Raw genomic sequence first — 19,578 nt, forward strand, 5'->3', positions numbered from 1 at the left:
CGGTCACGGCTTGACACCCCCTCAGACCGTGGGCGAGTAACCGAGTCTGGCTCACGCACACCCACTCCGATTCATCGGGGCCTCTTTTTTTCTATCTTTCGTGGGGCCACCACGGGCCCCCGGACGAATTAGGGACGCGCGTTAGACCGTGCCGAGATCGCCTCTTTTCAAACCAAGACACCCAGTAGCACCGCAACTACTCACCTTCGGTGCAACAGATTATTGGAAGATATACGCAAGGAACTGTATTTATCACTCGGATTTTTCAAACAGTTTCTCGTTCCCCTCCCAATTGGAACGTTTTTCATTTTCCGTAGGCACATTTTCAAAGTTGGAATAGAATATCGCATACCATGGGTGAGAGGAGTTTTTTTTTTTTTCATCTTTGCTTGACGCGGTGATGCGAAGGACAAAAAAAAAAAAAAAATTGCTGCAACGGATATTTTCAAGACGGACGTGTGCCGATTATACGGGTAAACCTTTATTTACTGACCCTCGGACGTTAAGCTGTAAGGCTCGATCAAATTTTCTCTCCTCTCGGCGAAGATCGAAGTGGACAATGGTGGTCATCACCGCAATTTTTTTCTTTTTTACACAAATAATCTTCTGGTCCTTTTCTATTTCCCTCCTTATATTTTATGTTTTGTTATACTTGGCGTAAGAAAAAAAAACCGGCTTTTTGGACGTTACCCTGCCCTCTGTAAGCCCCTTGCAGGCATCTGTGTACCTAATATGCATATGGTCCAGGTCACAGCATCCCTTGCTAGATCGTTTTTTGTTTAATTCTGTCCCCCTCCGTACGTAGCGCCCTAATTTCAACCGTTCACGGCTGCTGCCGTTGCTGCAGCGCCGACACCGGAGTGCAGGAACTCGTTTGAATGACAATGACCCAGAAATGCGGGGCCGAGCCTAAGGAGATCGGGCAATGATCGATCAAAGACCCAAAAAATGACCCGGAAGACGTCTTTGCGCAACCCGATATGCAAATATTTTGCCTACTTATCCGTACATCCGTGCTAGATAAATGACGCGGCATTCGATGCCTCGACACTTGACGATTTGCCAAACCTGCATTCGTTTCATCCTCTTTTTTTTAGCCTTTCCATTTCCCCGCGTTTAGATTTAATTTTCCATTTTTTTTTTCCACCCCTGAGACACCCCGAGCCGTGAGAGAGTTTCGCTTTTCTTCCTCGTCGCTTTCCTACAAGTCTTCTTTTGACAAGTCTAAGTACGGGTTTAATAAATGATTCTGTATTGTACACCGCGTGATTAATCGACGGGTGTTAAAAATATCCCGTGATTAGAATTTTGCACACTCTGTACAACGTCGTGTATTTTGAACAGTTTTGCATCACTTTGCGATTTTCTATCTCGTTCGAGACGAGCGCGAAACGGCATCGGTGATGGAAAAAAAAAGAAAAAGATGAAGAAACCTTTAGACGAGAAATTTATTGAATATTTTTATATGATGACTCGGTGAAGCCGTCGCGGGTTTAATTGGCGTCTGCATATAATCAAGCAAAAACTGCTGCTTGCAGCGCGTTCTGCAAATTTTCTTGCGTCAAGAGTTGTAATTTTATTGAAACTTTAAGTTTTAAGCTACGGGAAGAGAAAATGAGATATAGAGACAAAGAGAAAGAAAACGGCGAGGAGAAGGGAAAAAAATTACCATCCTTGATTTATCCACGGGTGCAGTTTTGGCTTTGACAATGCAGTTACGTTAGGTAAGCGAGCCGAAGAATGACCCTCGAACAATAAAACTTTATTATTTTGGAAACATTCTTAAAAGCCTTACCTCCGGCTTACCGGCGTATTACCCCATTAAGCCGTGGCTACCACGCTTAATCTCGGTGTTTCTGGCTCGCACGACTCGAGGTAAAGGATAAAGAAAAAAAAGAAGAAAATGAGCTTAACCCTTGCATGCATATTGCACGGCGAAGATTCAGCAATAAAAACGCAACCTTTCGCAAACGCCATACTGCTTCAATATATTCATTTGTTTATTTCCCTTTCCCAACCCTTTCGGCTTTAGGGATTTGTCGGCCGATTTTTTCATTCCTTTTTTTTTCCCCTGTAAACCCATCTGTCTCTCTCCGTCGCCAAATCTCGGAAGAGTGCACTTGGCAAGGTAACCTCCGAGTACCGAAAACCCTTTTTTTTTTCTGGGGCAATACTGCAGGTCAAGTCGTCCTCGTCGGTCTCGACTCGTTTGGTAGAGGCAGCAATTTTTTTTTCTGAGGTATTCCTTCACGCTTCACGGTACCATAAATAATATCATTTGGATAAGCTTCCTGCAGTTTCGAGAAAATATGGCACGGCTAACTCCGGAAGACGCGCAACTGCTGCCGGCTGCGACTACATCCAGTGACTCGCGTATCACTTGGTCGAAATCACCAATTCACGCCAATTTTCCTACCTTGGACGAGTTGCCGGTGTTTTTTCCCCCCTTTCATCGAACGCCGAGAGTCACGTGCGAGCGCAACTGCAACGAAAAACTAACGCGGATTAATCGTTAGCGACGTTTAAGAAAAAAACAGTAGGTACAGGCTCGGGCTTAGGTATGCGGAGTCACCTGGTGCCGTGTGACGTCACGGCATTGCGAGCCACTACGTCGTCCCGAGTGGCCAAGTTCGGCGTCTGGACCCCCATGGGTTCCCATGACCTCCACTGACCCTGGTGAAGGTGTTCGGTCCGAGGGGGAGACTTGGAGTTCGAGCCGGTCATAGGTCACGCATATGGTCTTAGCCGTTGCCTTACGCAAAATAGCCAGAAATGAGAAAAACCTGCTAAAGGTATTGTAGATGTGAGCTTGGATGGGAATCGAGAGAAGCGGGAAGGAGTGTGGGATATTTTTAAGGAAAATAGAAAAATGCCGCTTGCAAATCTAAGCATGGCCTGGTTTAAGATCACCAAAGGAGGGGGGCTTGGGATGGATTTGCGCCACTGCGTAATATATGGTAGAAAATACCGTCGCGAGCAGGTGGTCAAAGTGATAATTTGAATTTTGCGTCTCAGGGAATTGGTTGGCTGAAAACCGATTGTTTTCAATAATTTCATTGCGAGACAGTCGCACGTCGAGTATTTAACAAGTTATTATATTCGCAAGCTACAGAAATCTATGTTTTATTAAAAAAAAATAAATAAAAATTTACTCGATCGCCAAACAATAGCAGAAATATCAAGACTTTATTTCGAATCGCTTGTAAAAGTGTTTAAGAACTGGTAGATCCATTCGATTTGTTCCTCGGATGCAAAAAAACGCGAGTGAAACTAAAGCAAAGTGAACTCGAACGACTTTACCAGATTTTCGACGTTTTCGAAAAGTTTTTGTGAAAAATTTTAATATTTTCCATTTCTTAAAGTTATATTTTCATAGCTTACGAGTGAAATAACGTTTAAGCGACTCAGCGTACGATTGTCTCCTATTTAAACGAACAGAAAGTATCAGTTTTCAGCCAACCAACGCTCGTTGAGTACGAAAATTATCATTTAGATTATAATATCATTCATTACTCGTCACTCTCTAGAAACGTAAGCCGATCCAGCTTTGTGCATACAAGGTACGAGGTATGAGGCACAAGAGGTATAGGTGGCAATCAATGAAACAAGCTAACTAGGGTGTTAACCCATTGACAGGAGGACAGAAGACAGAAACCACAATAAAGAGGAGTCTAACCGGGGAATCAATGTACCTGCGAAGGGCGGACCCCTTAATATTTTGATAGCTCAATGCGCGGGGTACAATGCTATCGAAGAATCTATACCCGAGCTATACCCTTTCAATTGCAGTTCAATACCCAAATTGGTTCGTGCACAATGACGGGCTCGTGGTGTAACCCCTTTAGAAAAGGGCGTGTGCCCCGTTCGACGTTCGGCTTACACCGCACAGCAGCCGCCGCCGCCGCCGCCGTTCCTGAGGGAAGGTGTTACAGATCGGGGAATATCAAAGGATTTTCATCCTCAGAGAAGTAGATCGGCAAAAAAGGGACTTATTGGTCGTATAACCCCCCCACCCCACAAAAAGGGGTTGACGCCGATCTTTCTCGCACTGATCTCTATACGTATACACTGAACCTTTCCGCAGTAACACCCGATTATTCCTTTTTCAACAGCACGCGATCGGTTTGCCGGCACGTTTTTTTCTAGTTTTCTATTGTTCAAATCTGTGTGTGTGTGTTTTTTTTTTTTTTTTTCATTTCACTCACTTCTCTGAAGGGATTTCGATTTCGATATTTCTTTTATGTACGTCGTGTGAGAGCCTATCGTGTGCGATCGACGCGTTTGAATAGAACATCATATCGCTATTGTAAACGCATTGTTTGAGGTGTAAAGTCAACCCGCTTACAATAGATTAGAAGAAAAAACTAATCGCTTATCGTATTACACGTACCCTGTAAGTCATCGATATTCCAGGCTATATAAACAATAATTATACGCCAAGTATTTTCGAATTCTTTCGAGTTAATTAGCTACATCCCTTTTGCAATTACGTTAGCAAAAACTGAATAGGGGCACAACGATCTACTTTGGAGGAAAAGAAAAAAACCACAAGTTTTTTGTCTCGTTAAATCGTGGCATTACGCTGCACGAGCCTCGCACACGAGACCCATTGACTCGTTGGACTTTTTTCCTTATCTTCATCGTCTTGAATTTACCCCAAATGGTTTTAACCAGACTTTTTCTTTTGTGTACCGTGTAAGCCACGCGTAAGCACGCGCTCTCAACGTTTTTTGACAATAGTTTTCAAATTACGGAAAACCTGCGAACCCAAACGAGCGAACGAACCACCGCACGGGTGTGCCGTGTAACCGATTTTTTTAAACATTGATACACGAGGTGGCCACGAGCGAGGGAACGCCTTGCCGGTTTTTATACGTTGCGATTTATGTGCCGGATTTTTGGAAATTTCAGGGGGAACGAGACGGGGGGGGGGGAGGGGAAGGGGAAGTAGGAAAAAACGTTTCCCGTTATAGTTGGCACCCATGGTACTGCATACGCTTACGATTAGGGGAGTTTTTTTCTTCTTTCTCCTCGTTTGGGCGCGTTTCGTGCATTTTCACCCGAAAAAGGAATAGCGATGAAAAAAATAGAAAAAAGAAAAAAAAAACGCATAGAAGAGAGAGAGAGAGAGAGGGAGAGAGAATGGTAGAAAAAAATGCTTCTCCCGGCAACGCGTGTACCACGCGCCACATGGCAGCGTGGCGAGCTTTGTTTGTTTTTTCGCCATTTTTTTTTAGCACGCCAAGAATTTTATACCAAAATGAATGTGGCCTCTGTTTCCCCCCGCCAGGCAGCCCTGCCCAGCGTCCGGCCTGGACCCTTAATTTTTTTCTGCCATATATGAGGTACGATCAAGAGGAGAAAAAAAACTTATTCAAAAATTTGCCTAACCGTGATGCTGGCCGTGTGCGTTTGGATACACAAAACGCGCGTTGCCCTGTCCGGTACACAATGGATTTTCGGGTACCGAAGAAATGAAGAAGGATCGAAAAAGCGAGAAAGAGGAGAAAAACGTTCCGGGGCACGCTTCCTCATATTTTTCTATGAAAGGAAAAACCCGGGTGAAAAATTTTCGACGGTTATGTGCCGGCGTTCGTTGATGCGGCCTCAAAATATGAGGAAATTTGCACACTTAAACGGATTACAGATGTTTGCGGGTGTTTACAATGCTCGAAAACCGATTTCTCGATTTCTCTGTCAAGCCAATAATGCCACGGGAGAAGCCTTCTGAGTGACAGCATCGAATCCCGTACGCTTAGGTAAGAAATTTTGTATAATCGCTGAGAGGCAGAGCGACGATTTGCGATTGTTGCTGCTGGCAGCTTATACAGCCATTCCGTTGATCGTTTGCCTTTGCCGTCTCGGCTCTGCCACGCTAGCATCTCTCTGACACACCCGTAAAAATTCACCCCTGTCCCAGTTCCGCGATACAAGCTCTCGCCCCAACTTTCAACTTCATCCCGCGGAATCGAAGAACAACAAACCGAGCGGTCTCGAGGGGATATTTTTCACGCGAACCGAAATTTCGTAGATTTCGTGGTAAACTTTGAGGCTGAGCTTCTGGTGTGGTGAAATTAGGGAAAAGAGGCAGAAAGGAAGGGAAGAGAAAAAAATTGGGAACAAAATTTCGAGGAACCGCGAATGCAAAGTGGCAAGAATAAAGGGCACAATTTTCTACGTGTCACTCGATTCTGCGAGACGCAAAGTTATACCGAACCAGCCACTGTTCGAGGGGGGCTCGACGTGGAATTTCATTGTTTGCCGAATATCCATGACAGACAAATCCGACCTGTCCAAACAGCAGGGCTTTCCGCCACCCACACTAAATCGCCCCCGGTTGGTCTCGGTATGACCGTTTCCAAGTCTCGGGGAAAGACGGCGTGTATATGCATATACGCCGTGTTCCGGCATCTCGGCGTGGCCCAAAAGTGACCGGGAGGCACTTGTTCGAGCCACTTGGGAACGTCCGTCCGCTCTCTGGAAGTTCGTCTATCTCTTCGGCCCATCCTCAGAAACACACCGAGATCAAAAGTGCCGAAAATCGTGTTTTTTTTCATTTTCTTCTTCTTCTCCTTTCCTTTTCTCTCCCGTATTATCCTTCATCGTCGTGCCTTTTTCCTCCCTCTATTTTCTACCCTGTTCCCTCTGTTTGTTTGCAAGATCGAATACTTAGCCGTCCGTGCAGGAGCCATTTAAGACCGTAAAACTTACGCGGCAACGGATGCGCAGCGTATTCAAAAGTGGATTCGGGATCGCTCAATTCATCCTTTTCCGCCAACCGGGCGTGAGTCAACTCCGACTGTAAATGGGGAAGAGCTGGTCGTTCCGACTTTTTCAAAACTCTTCGGGGCTCGGGCGTTCATTCATCACCGCGCGAATTGATGACCGTCACGTAGAAATAAGATGTCACAAATTTTTATAAGAGTTTACACGGTTTTGGTCGCTTTGCTACCGGTTAAGTGGTCACATTAATTACTTGTAATTTGAGGTTAATGCTACAAATGGTACGTCAAGATGCTTTGATTTACGTAAAGACCGATTTTCGACTAACAAGGTATACCGGGTAAAAAAAACTTGTGTCCAAGACTTACCGAAACTCGGATTATAGTTACGAATTGAGTTATTGAAGAGATCAACAGTCAAATTGACGAATACGGAATTTTGTAATCAGGTGTTAAGAAATGATACGGTTACCACGAACGGCGCATCGTCCGAATTCAAAACTTGGTCCGATATCGATTATCAGGGAAAAAGAAGCCGGGCGGAAAATTGAGGAAGAGTCTTTGTCGCCGGAAAACTGATGAAGTTGAAAAGAGAAACTGGAAGGGAGGAGAAAAAGAGAACGTGGGTCATTTGTCAGAATGTTACAGCGTAGCAGGGGTATATATACATATATATATATATATATATATGTTTCGTGACCAATCGGTCAAAAAATCGTCGTACTAATTACTTAATTCGTCCGGAAATGTGGAGAATTTGAAAATTGCCCTTCCATCCGCCTTCCGGGCACGCAGGGCGGTTGATCCTGGCCTTCGGGCAGTCTTCGGACTCGGCGCACCGGACGGAAAAGAAAAAGGAGGGTGATCGAGGCGTCGAAATTACAAGTCTCCGAATGATTTCGGCCAACGGTTTCTCGAGTCGCGCCGTCGAGGGGTGGATTTCGCGTACCGTTTGCACCCGTATCACATGCCCTGATGACCGCGCGGATTTTTGGGTGAAAACAGGCGGAATCTCGGATCGCCTGCGGAGCTGTTGCAGCTCCGAGTCTTTCTCGTGAACCGAATCTCCCTCTCCTCCTTCCCGGTCGGCTCTCCGTCCTCTTCTATTTCTCATTTTCTCCCCGTCCTGCAGCGCAGTGCAGTCGGGGCCGCCTCGCTGCATCGTCGAGGGGAGCTCGCTTCACTTCCTAGGGATGCTGCCCCTTCAAGTCAGGTTCCCATGCCCCCTGTATCTCCCGTCCTGCTCTCCGCCGGCCCCTCGAATCCCCCCGCCGTCTATAAGGCCCAGTCTGCCACCTGTCCCTGCGTCTGGACCCTATGCGATGTCTTCCTACATGTAGAACAACCCGGAGGGCCCATTGTCTCTTGATTGCAGGTTTTTCAACCGACGTTTCGTGTTTTTTTTTTCTTTATCTCTTTCTCTTATTACCATTTTATTATTATGATTTTCCACCTTTTGTTTTCAAATCAACTCGGAACCACCAAACTGACCGGTAACACAGGGAAAATCAACGCGAAACGAATACTTGGATACTCATCGAGCCTTTTTGTTATATTTTTATTTTTTAATTTGCAAGAATAATTTCTTTTCAGTCTTTCCTCCGCCTCTCCAAAACTCTAATTGTAAGATTCCGTTTATTTCAAACTTGATTGCGCAGGTATGATCTCTCTTAACCCTTGCGCTGCACCTCTGCAGTCGTTGGAGACCCGACGTCAAAAATCATTTCGTGGAAAGGGAGAAGTCAATTTGAATAACTCGAAAAAATTCTGGAATACTCTTTAAGTATAATATTTCAAGAAAAATCAGTTATCTTCAACAGAACGAAAGATTGAATATGAAAAAAAAAATCACAAATCAACAAAATACCTGAAAATGGATCATTCTACTCAAAAAATCATAACTCACTGTATTTTCAATATTTTGAACTGAAAATTGACTGAGTAACTCTCGAGACACGGATATTTAAGAAAAAAAATATGTACATACTGCGCTATACAAAAAGGTATTTATTTGAGTAAGTGAATTTGAATTTTCGGAAAACAAATGAATTTACGATTTTTACGACGTTTCATTATTTATCTTGGATCAAATCAGGTAATTTTCAATATTTTTCATACGGAATTCACGGCGAAACTGCCTCGGGGTCATTTTGACCCCGATGTGCAGCGTAAGGGTTAAACTATATATAGATATTATACGGTAGCAGTGATCGTGATTCCGAATGAATCAAAGAATTAGGCGTACAACCATTCAAGGAAGAACAATGATGAGTATAGATGTAGGACAAGTCGTGGGAAAAAAAAATAAGGGAAGGAAAGAGCGAGGAGGATGAAAAGAAGAGAAGAGAAGAGAAATGAAGAAGAAAAAAAAGGTCGTACCCGAAAGAATTATAATTATACACGGCCGTGTGGCTGTTGATAATTAATTGTACCAAACACGCGCAAAGTTGTGCCTGCGTGTGTATCGTGTATACGCCGTGTATACTACGCGGTACGTATGCAGGTATATACATTAAGTGCATGGTAACTTCCTCTCGAAAAAACCCCCCCCCGGGCGTTTACTTCTAAACTTCCTATAAAATTTTTCGTCCATTTTATTTTATTTTATTTCTTCCTCTCATTCTTCTAGCCCCAGAGATTGATTTAGTGGGCTAATGATGAACCGCCACCTTTCCCCCCGCCGTGCTCTGCCCGTCTCGATCCTCGATCCTTTCCACCCCACCCACACGCACGAATTAAGGCTTGGGGTTCTCGTAAAGGTATTTTTTACCTGAGCCCAGCCATCTGGTCAGATTTTGTTTCACAAAAAAATCCATCGGCTTATCAAATATAGGCTGCTGCGTGGTAGACTTTTCGGGTCTTTCTCTCTCTCTCTCTCTCGCTCCTGGGGCATCGAGTGTGGGAAAACCCACCCTCGAAATAAATTTGATTACATAATGATCAACTCCGAGTCAATTCTGGTTTGACTATATAACACGCCTTGCCTCTATTTATATGCAGTGGTAAGATTTTGACAAATGCAGGTTGGTGGGTCTCGATTATAGAGAGAGAGAGAGAGAGAGAGAAATAAAAACTCTTTCGAAAGAAAGATCTCTGTTCGTAATTACAGTAAATAGTTTTTTTTTCACTACGCATACATACATGACAACTTTTCTCTCCATTTTATCAGTACGGCCAATAGAATTGTTCCTTGTCGATAATTTTGGAAATGTGATACAAAAATTTCCTCTCATCACGCCATACAGATCGCGAACGTGGAACGTACACAGTCACAACGGTGATTACGAGCAAGCCGCTGCAATAAACTCCACATATATCTTGTATGTTCACTACGCATGTAGGTATATTATAGAAGTGATAAAGCATGACGATAATTAATTTTATTACACTTCAATTCCCGAGAGAATCGGCTACCGGATCACAAGCCTGTGCGATCGTACACAGACACGGCAGCGAGGCCCATTTTCGTTAGTCCCGCCAATAAAGAAGGAGATAAAACCAGCATCACTGGGCCCGAGGACCCGGCAAAAGGGAACATTTCGTGATGAGGCCCGCCGCCACGCGAGTTTACGACCCGATCCGTCCACTTTTAGTTTTCGTTTACCGAATTCCCCCCTCGAAGCCCAACATTCGTACCATTATACAACTTTACCTGCAAACGGGATTCGACGACGCTATACTTCCTTTTCTATTTTAACCTATTCAGGTTTTTAACCCCAAAAAATGCCACGCGACTCCGAGTCTCTCTGCGTAAAGACAAATGAAAAAAGGGACGAGGTAAAAAGGGGCGAAAAATAAGAAGAAAAAAAAAAGAAAGATTATAGAGAGGAAATAACTGTAACGGGCAGACGTAAGGAAAAATGTACCCGTAAGTTTGCTTCTAGAGGTTTGACAGTGCGAGGAAGCGAATCGCACGCAATTCTTACTTTTAGATGATAATTCACGATTCTCTCACCTTTTTCTTTCGTATTTTATTCATCAATTGATTCCTCGGTTTAATTTTTGTTGGTTTTTATTTCTTTTTTTTTTCAGATTGATCGCATCTCGATCAGCGCGCCACTTCCGTAGCTCTCAACGTTTTATCTCGCGGCGTTTCGCGTCGACCGGCACCGATTCGGCCTTCGTTATTTTTTCGCACATCTCTGATGTCCGTTCGACATGTGTGGATTGCGTGCGGTACACACAAGACGAGAAATCTACGGTGTTCGGGGTTACGTGAGTACGCATCGAGTGTCCTGCGCTGTACATATACGTATACCTATAAGGCACATCCACGCGACTCACGTGACGACAACGTCGGCTACGAGGAGAAACGAGATGCGAAGTGAATAGCTTTTGGATCAGGTGCCCGGGTGCCCGAGCAGTGCAACAGCAGCAGCAAGCAGCAGCAGCAGCTAGCCTCCCACGCCAGACAATAGTCTTTAAGCCTTAGACTGAACATGATACCCTATTTACTCCCTATATACTAAATTTCTAAGTCCTATATGCCACATAACGTCATAGGTGTGGACACACACGAGATCCTGTACGTACACCATCCTGCGACTACACAATACGCGGAATTATGTAACCCTGAATGCCTCAAAAAGATATATATACACATTGTACGTACACGCGTACACATACACCACGCGTAGAGATAGGCAGATAGAAAGAGAAAGAGAGAGGGAGAGAGAGAGGGAGAGAGAGAGCGATGGGGCTAGCTTTTCAATACCACGTTGTATACACGATCGAAAATCTCGATAACTTTCCGAGGAGCGGTGTGAACTTGTCCTCGATTAGATCGAATCTATGGTATGCCCTTATACCTACACGATGCTTTTGCAGTGATCGGCGACCGCTCATCTATTCGGGTATAAGGATATCTACGCCTTGTTGTCGTTTTTAACACCAGAGAATACGAGCTTCTGTATTCAGTTCACTCGGTAATCCTATTTCGAAAGAAAAATTTATCTCCTGGTACACGTTTTCGAAAAGCGGAAGAAAATAGAGATTATTTATGATGAAATTCGTTTTTTCATCGTTATCAAAAATCAGTGGTATAGGTAAACCTTAAGATCCTTGAAATTCGTTCTGTTTCAGATTTATAATCAATAATTGATTATAGTTATGTGTATAGTATAGCAGAAAAAAGTTGCGTAAACAGTTTGTTGACTAATTCAATGAAAATACGATTTTCAGCGATACTTTGAAACTGTTTATAACCTCAATCGAAAGTTTTTCCCAGAGAATCTCTGGTGGTCTCAGGCAAGGATGGAATTTTATTGTCTAAGAAATTCACAAGTCCTGACAATTCAACTCGGATTAACAATGTACTCTGAACTCATACGAAAACCGAGGCATTATCCTGCACAATGTATAGACTAGTTGAGTATTGTTCAAGTATAATTAATTGCTGATGACTACCGATAAACTGAATTGAATTTCAAAAAGCGTGAGTTTCGAATAACTAGCCTGACGATTTTTTTTTTTGCAAAGTCTTCCGATCCCCTTGATCTAAAAATTGATATTTCCGGGACATTTATTTTTACACATCACAATGTGTAATATTATTTTTGCACGATAAAATTCTGTGCCTTAAAAAAGACGCAGAAGAAGAAGAAAAAGAGGAAGCGTCAAACTACTAACACAGATTAGTTCATAATAAAAAAAGAAGAAGACAGATCGGGATCAAAAAGAAAAGAATCGAAGTGAGATAGCGTTACTATTGAAAAGTGAGACGAATCAAACATGTGTTATACGCGTAGATACACGACAAGTACACAACCCAACCTAGGATCAAAGTGAGACGAGCTGCATTCGATTAGAATTAGATCTGAGCCGATGTTTTTAGAATAGAGTACGGGCCCGGGGCTTGTCCGAGAGGGGATGCTGCCCACAAAAGGGCTAAAAAAAAGAGAAAGAAAGAGAGAGAAAGAGAAAGAGAGAGAGAGAGAGAGAGAGGAAAAAAAAATTGGGTGAAAAAAATGACAGGCCTCTCGCTACCGTGCGTGATGAGGCCAGATGAGGCCCGATGAGGCCCCGGCTCGTATACCCGCCGCGGCATCGGAGGCCCTCAATGGGGCCTCACGCAACTCGCCAGCGCATCGAATAAGATCTCGAGCGTTTTTTCTCCTTCCTTTTTCTCCCCCCCTCGTTTCCTTCTCTCACAACTTGTCAGCCTATAGCGGTATTCCAGATTTTCGAAATGACCCTTGGTAGGGGGATATTCGTTCCTGTTTAATGCGTATTCTCGACGACATGACGGGATTCGATGATTTTTCGTAATTGTTACGTGGAATACCGAGGGAGGTGAGGAACAGGAGTAAACAAACAACGGGAACAGAGAAAAAGAAACGACCGAATCCATCGCGATAGTTTAGTATCGGCTATCGAGTCCTCAGCTTACGTATCTTCTTTCATCTTCATCTCCCATTACGATCCACGGTCAAAATAGACGAGGGCCCAACGAGGGGCCAGCCAACCCGAGTACCTAGCGCGGCTAGAGAGTAAGGAGAGGCTGGCAGAGAATAATCGGGCCTCACGCAACTTGCCAGCTCATCAAATAAGGCCTAGAGTTTTATTTATGAACACAATTTTTTTTCCTCACCGTCTTATTTCCCTCTTACACGAATCGAGGTAGAGAATTTTGAGGTGACTCGCGTGCGCTTTTTCGATCTGCAAATTCGTCGAGGTGCCAGCGTTCAAATCCGAATATTTCATTTTCGAAAAAAGTTGTGATTTTTCTTCCGATCCCGATTTATCTGTGGTAAATTTTCAACGCGATTTTTAATTATCTACAGATAAAACGCATAAAAGATTCACCCGTTATAATATGTATTGTATATATAGAGTGAAAAAACCAGAGAGATGTCACAGAGAGAAAAGTAGGAAGTGTATTTGTACAAATCTGGGTTACGACGGTGCATCAGCGGTGTGTATTTTGTAGGTGGGTTGAGTTTTTTATTTTATTTTATTTTTTTTTCTTACTCAACGTTACACAGCTAGACTCGTGTGCATTCCTCTCCATACACACATGCAGACGTTTGAGGGAACATAACCTGGAGTTTCTACATCGCCTTTCACAGATATAGGCAGAGATATAACCGCTTCGGGTTCATAGAGCATCCGGTTAATTACATTCACTCTGTATATACGTATACATACAATCTGCGGTATGTGTGTCCTTAACTTTCTGTGTAATTAAATTCCTCATTTTATTCGCTTTCATTCTATCGAACATTCGCCCGTCACTTCATCGCACAATATTCTGCGCATCCTCGTCTACCGGAACGATCGCGAGTAATTTTTCCTTGGGAAATGAGTAAATTGCTGTGAAAAAAAAAAAAAAAAAAAACAACAAAAAAAGTAGTATAAAAAATTCCTCTCCGCGCAAGTTCCACGATTATTTGATAACCGAAAGGTGTCGATTTTGAGATGCGAAGCGGCGACGGGGAGAACACCTCGATCGGGAGTCGAGAGGGACGAATAAAGAAGATCAATTGAGAAAGATGAGGACGAAGATGAAGAAAACGGTGAGGGAACGCGGCGCGGCGGTGGGGATTCAGCCCGGGACGAGGGTACAGAGGGGAGACAGGATGCTGTGCCGTCACGGTACACTAGCCCCCGGACTTGAATCCCGGCCCTCCGGCAAAGAAGGCATAGCCTTGCCTCGCCTCGCCGAAGCCTTCGTATTTCTACAAGATCCACGTACGTATATGTATACACGTATACGGATATTCGTCGAGAACTTGCCTCGCTCGACACTTACATGCGTACGCTGCTCCTTCGCGGCGTCGGTACAACGCGCCTTCGATAATGTATGGGTAAATATACAGAAATAAACCCCTTGTTAGAGTCCACACACGCTTAAAAGCGTCCACATTTCGGTGTGAAGAGATATTTTCATTTTTCTTTCTTTTATTTTTTTTTTATTTTATTCTGCTTTACGGAATTGTTGAAAAAGCTCACGTTCGATAGGTGCGTTGGTATTAATTGTAAGTGAGTGCGGCTAAGAATTTTGACTTTGCATATTTGAATTTTTGAGAACGAGAAAACGAGTAAAAAATTTTCAGAGAGAGAATAACATCCGAGAATCGAATTCTATCCAGTGGTTGAGACTGTTGAAACACCCGAGGCGAATTATTTCTACAGCGATAAATATAAGCTCGAATAATCGATTAAACGACACATGTACACATGCGCGAAGAAGATCGAGGGTGGAGAAATGATTGAATTAGCTAAACATTACTTCAAGATTAGTCAAGATCAAATATTTACTTGAAACGTGTAATGAATATCGCTCGATAGAAATAAACGTCAGTCAAAATCAACTGATTCTCGTTTGATACCGACTATAATAACCCCTGGATATGTATCGGGTGAATATTCAATCACGCGGATTTAAAAAAAAAAGAATATCAATAATAATAAATAAATGAATAAACGAATAAAAAAAATGAAGGAAGGCAGAGAAAATTGTTCGGCAAGTGATTAAATCGCGTCCTTTGCCCTTCGAACGTACAAGATATTGCTTATTGGGTATAAACCTGCGGTTCGCAGAGCTCGATTGTTTCAAGGGGTAGGCCGTATAAATTCGGGGGATAAACGTGTTACGCAAGGATGAAGGAAACCTCGGATCCATACTCACTTGAGGGATTTGCTCATAGTATAATACTTACGTGTAGCCGGTTACGGCTACTGCTCGGTTCGCCTGACCTATCCTAACCTTTGAAATCCTGTCGTAAAGTGGAAAATATTTGCCCAACAACTCAATTTTCTAAAATCGCTTCAACCCTTTTAGCTACCTGCTTATAGTCGGGCCCGCAGCCAAGGCCCACGTTATATTACACCACAAGGACTCGTGTCCCGTGAATGGTCGGTGTTTTACAACAGTGGCACTAACCCCAACACCTCACCCTTCTACCCTTTGTAGACGCATCTACCAAGGAGATCGTCGTAAAGGGTTAACGTACTGTAAAACAATCCATTTATTCAGATTAAGTGAGAATGAAAAAAATAAGAAAAAAATATGCTGGAAGAGAGAAGAAAGTAAAAAATATGTACAGTTAGGTGTCGTTTTATTGACCGGAATTATTTACTACAACTTTTAACCCCTTCGTTGATATATGTTCTGGAATACTCGCCTTCTTCGAATGACGATAAAAAACTTGTTATATACCGGATGAGATTTCAGGCTTTTCGAAATTCATTCTAGTTTATTCATTCTAAGAAATCGACGACGGTAAGATTAAACATTGATCATCGAAACACCTCGATTATCCTGAGAACTAATAATCGCTGTACGCCTGTTTCCGATTTTCAGACCTTCCAACATTTTACACAAGAAATTATTCGGCAAAGAAATATTAACTTAAAATGAATAATTTGAATTTATTAAACAACGTAACCAAATCGAATAAAGTTTTATGAAAATTAAAATAGACTGATTCTAATGAAAGATTTTTTTTTTCTAAAGAGTCGGAGAAATTCCGAACATTAATACTAGACTAGCCATGTGTTCCTATCACGTAACAATTTCGTCAATCGTTGATGATCGATGAAACAGAAACGCGTTAAAGAAAACTAGAGTCAATAAATTAACGTCGGTAATTCGTCTTCGTTACTCCGTAACGAAAAATCAAGGCTCGCTAGAAAAGTAAGAACTTGAATGAAAAGTGACAGGTTTCGTATTTTCCCGACTCGTCCAAGTCGACTCGTTTCTTCTCTCGACAAAAACATCCAAGTATCTATAATCCGCTTTTCTCTATCCCTCTATTCATATACTGTACGCAAACGTTTTGCCGTGTGTACGCGTCCTAACGCGTGGAAAATTAAATACGTTTCACGAACGTAATTTATAGATGTGTAAAACGCAGCTCATTTACAGGTACGAACGAAGAATAAGCGACAGCGTACCAACGTTATAGAATAGCGACGCAGGTTTTGTGTGTGGTAAACAATGCCGCCGCACGGTGTAAAATCAAAGCAAGGTATTATTCGCCGGAGCACCGGTAGCTCCACCACCCCGGCAACTAATTATAACAGACGGTTAATTAGGTAATTAACAAAAACTGATTAGCTTTTAGCGCGCGCGTACGTTATAACGGTCAGCACTACAGGTAGGTATACCTGTACCAATACCCACCGATATTTTACGACCCTTTCACAACGTATGGGTAAACGAAGTAGAAAATGATCAACGATGGAATATAAGAATAGAGAAAAAATGTCTACAAAATACGACAGCGACAGTTGTAAACGAGAATTCGCTGCACTTGCGAAAGAATAGAAATGACTATAAAAAAAAAAAAAAAAAAAAAAAGGGAAAAAGGAAAAGCGTACAGCGTATCTGACCCATCGGCGCTGTACGAGCCGTGGTTTCCGATCACTCGACGCGTGTGACTTGATTCAGTTCTGCACGGTGTACGTCGATTTCGATACCGCGATAAAATGTTACAATAGTAAAAAATGTTACCGACGAGGATGAGCCTCGTATCCGCGATCATCTCGTTTATATAACAGGGCCCCGCTCGATACGGGCCAGGCGGCGCGAAGATCGTCAGGGACGCAGCTTCCGTCGGAGCCGAGGGGGTCCACTGACCCCGGGCCGGGTACATAAGCATACGTATCGGCTCGATGCGGCGTTATGCCTCGTCTTCACGCCGTTTTTTAATCAATTTATCGTGTACCGTTCACCGTTACGACAACAACAAATTTGCGGACACTCACCTGCGGGCACATTTTGCACTGATATTTTCGCGGGGGATGCGAATGCGGACCTCCGAGGTGCGGATTCAAATGAGACGGATGAGACGGTTTGACGGTCAGAGGCTGCGGCACGACCAGCAGACTCGCAGGCGGACTTCCGCTGCTGCTTCCGCCCGCTCCTCGATACTGATCATCTGCTGTTGAATCAGAAGAAAAATATATATTTATTCAACGATGTAGTTATAATACGGGCTATGGACTTTGGCACAGATTTATATTAACAATAATAAATTCGCGTTGTAACTTTCTGAACCGGTGTAATAAATTACGTTAACATTGCAACATGTGTTGCAGAAGAATGATCATTAACGAAACGGAGAAAAATGATATCCTTTTGCAGCAATAGTGGAAAAATGCGTGTTCACGTTTAAAACGATACATTGTGTATCGTTTTATACACACGTGTGTGTGTGTGTGTGCGCAACTCGTAGTTGGAGTTACTGGCAATAAAATTGTACGCATTAGTTGCATAATTGAGAGTTTGTTTATTCATTGCCTCGATTAAACAGTAATGATCTCGGCAATTGCGGTAAAGAAACAAACAGCGTTTCTGGGCGAGGCGACGTTGCGAAGGAGGAGGAGGAGAAGGAGGAGGTTGGAGGGTCAAAGGTTATTTGCAAGGAGCAAGGTGTCGGGTTAAACATACATCTCGATCGATATGTAGGTATATCGCGCCTGACTTATTCCGTAGTGAGGTTTGAGGCGTCGAGAGAGCAGATCCGAATAGGATTCAGGTGCCTACGTAATCACGTATGTAAATGATAATTATCAGGTTCAAGCTCGCTAGAAAGATCAATTAGTTGTGTTGTCTCGTGTTATGTCGCTAGAATGCCTTAAAGACCGAGACAGAGCCACGGACACAAGGATATATACACACACGCGTTCGCGCATGCGAGAGATCTCTCTCGATTTATTGTACATATGTGTGAAAAGACGACCTCCCGTCACTTTACTGACGCAATATGCAAGCAGCGTGCAAGGGGCAAGGATCTTTACGGTTGCAAGGCCGCTTGAACCTCTGCACAAACCTGTGTCATTAAACATTCTAGGTTTAATGCTCAATGCACGCTGGCTGCGGTGAGCTGATCTTTTCTTAAGAAAACCTTACACCCTACGTTCCGCTCCTCATTACCACTTGTGTTAATAACCGCATTGCGTTCAAACGATATTATACACACTTTTTAAAACGACACTGTACTGCAACAGTTGTTTCCATCTGTGTGTTCGAGCGTGCGTGCGTCTGTGTCCGTGTTTGCGTATAGGCATTTTTACCACGGACTGCAAGCTATAAAGGTGATCCACGGTGCATGGACGATAAAAAATATTTCTCTTCGCGCTGAAAGGCAAATATAGGTCGGACATCCGTTCGGTTAATAATTACAACCTCTCGTCAGATTTACCTAACGTGCTTGCCTCGGTTTCTTTTTCACGTCAAGAGGATCAGAGAAAGAATTTTTCCCCGTACCGCGAACAGGGATAACGTGGGAAATAAATCGTAGAAATAAACAAAAATCACTTCTTTCAAAAGAAAGTTCGACGGAGAAAAAAAATGAAAAAAAAAACAGTAAATTCACTTGCGGAAATAATGACACCCTTGTACAATTCAAGGGAAACCAAAGATCAGATTTGAAATTTGCAAATGACAATCAAGTCTTTTTTTATAAAAAGTCGTCGCTATATTTCATTGCCCAGTGATATAAATGATGAAAAGCTGATTTTTCTTGCGTTAGTTCGAAAATAAATATACAGCAGGATGAAAAAGGTCCAGGAGTTATATTGAAAGCAGAACGCCGGAGAAAAAAAAAAAAAAATACACTTTCCAACAAAACCGCTGATTATTGTAAATTTGCAATTCATACATGTTACGTAAATTGTGTGTTTCTCAACTATATAATACTTGACAATAAACGATAAATCAATCTCACCCATGTTTAACTACGCGTTAAAACCCATACAATACTTATTATATTAGCGTACGGATGAACGAACGAACGGAAAAAAAAAAAAAAACTAGAAATGAATTTTTTTAAAACCCAATCAGTACACGCAAGCCGTGCATTTTTTGTTCAAACAAATTTTAAAGTTTGCAAACATTTATACATTTTAC

General features: G+C 42.8%; 1 protein-coding gene across 1 annotated transcript in view; it reads right to left on the reverse strand.

Moving 5' to 3' along the window:
• LOC124307662 (zinc finger protein rotund-like) overlaps positions 1–19,578 on the reverse strand; it is a 68,459-nt gene that overhangs the window by 21,499 nt on the left and 27,382 nt on the right. The window contains exon 5 of the mRNA XM_046769596.1: positions 17,433–17,608. Within this exon, the coding sequence (XP_046625552.1) occupies positions 17,433–17,608 (176 nt within the window). The remainder of the gene's footprint in view (positions 1–17,432; positions 17,609–19,578) is intronic.

This window comes from Neodiprion virginianus, chromosome 6, assembly GCF_021901495.1.
Source record: "Neodiprion virginianus isolate iyNeoVirg1 chromosome 6, iyNeoVirg1.1, whole genome shotgun sequence".
Taxonomy (NCBI): Eukaryota; Metazoa; Arthropoda; class Insecta; order Hymenoptera; family Diprionidae; genus Neodiprion; species Neodiprion virginianus.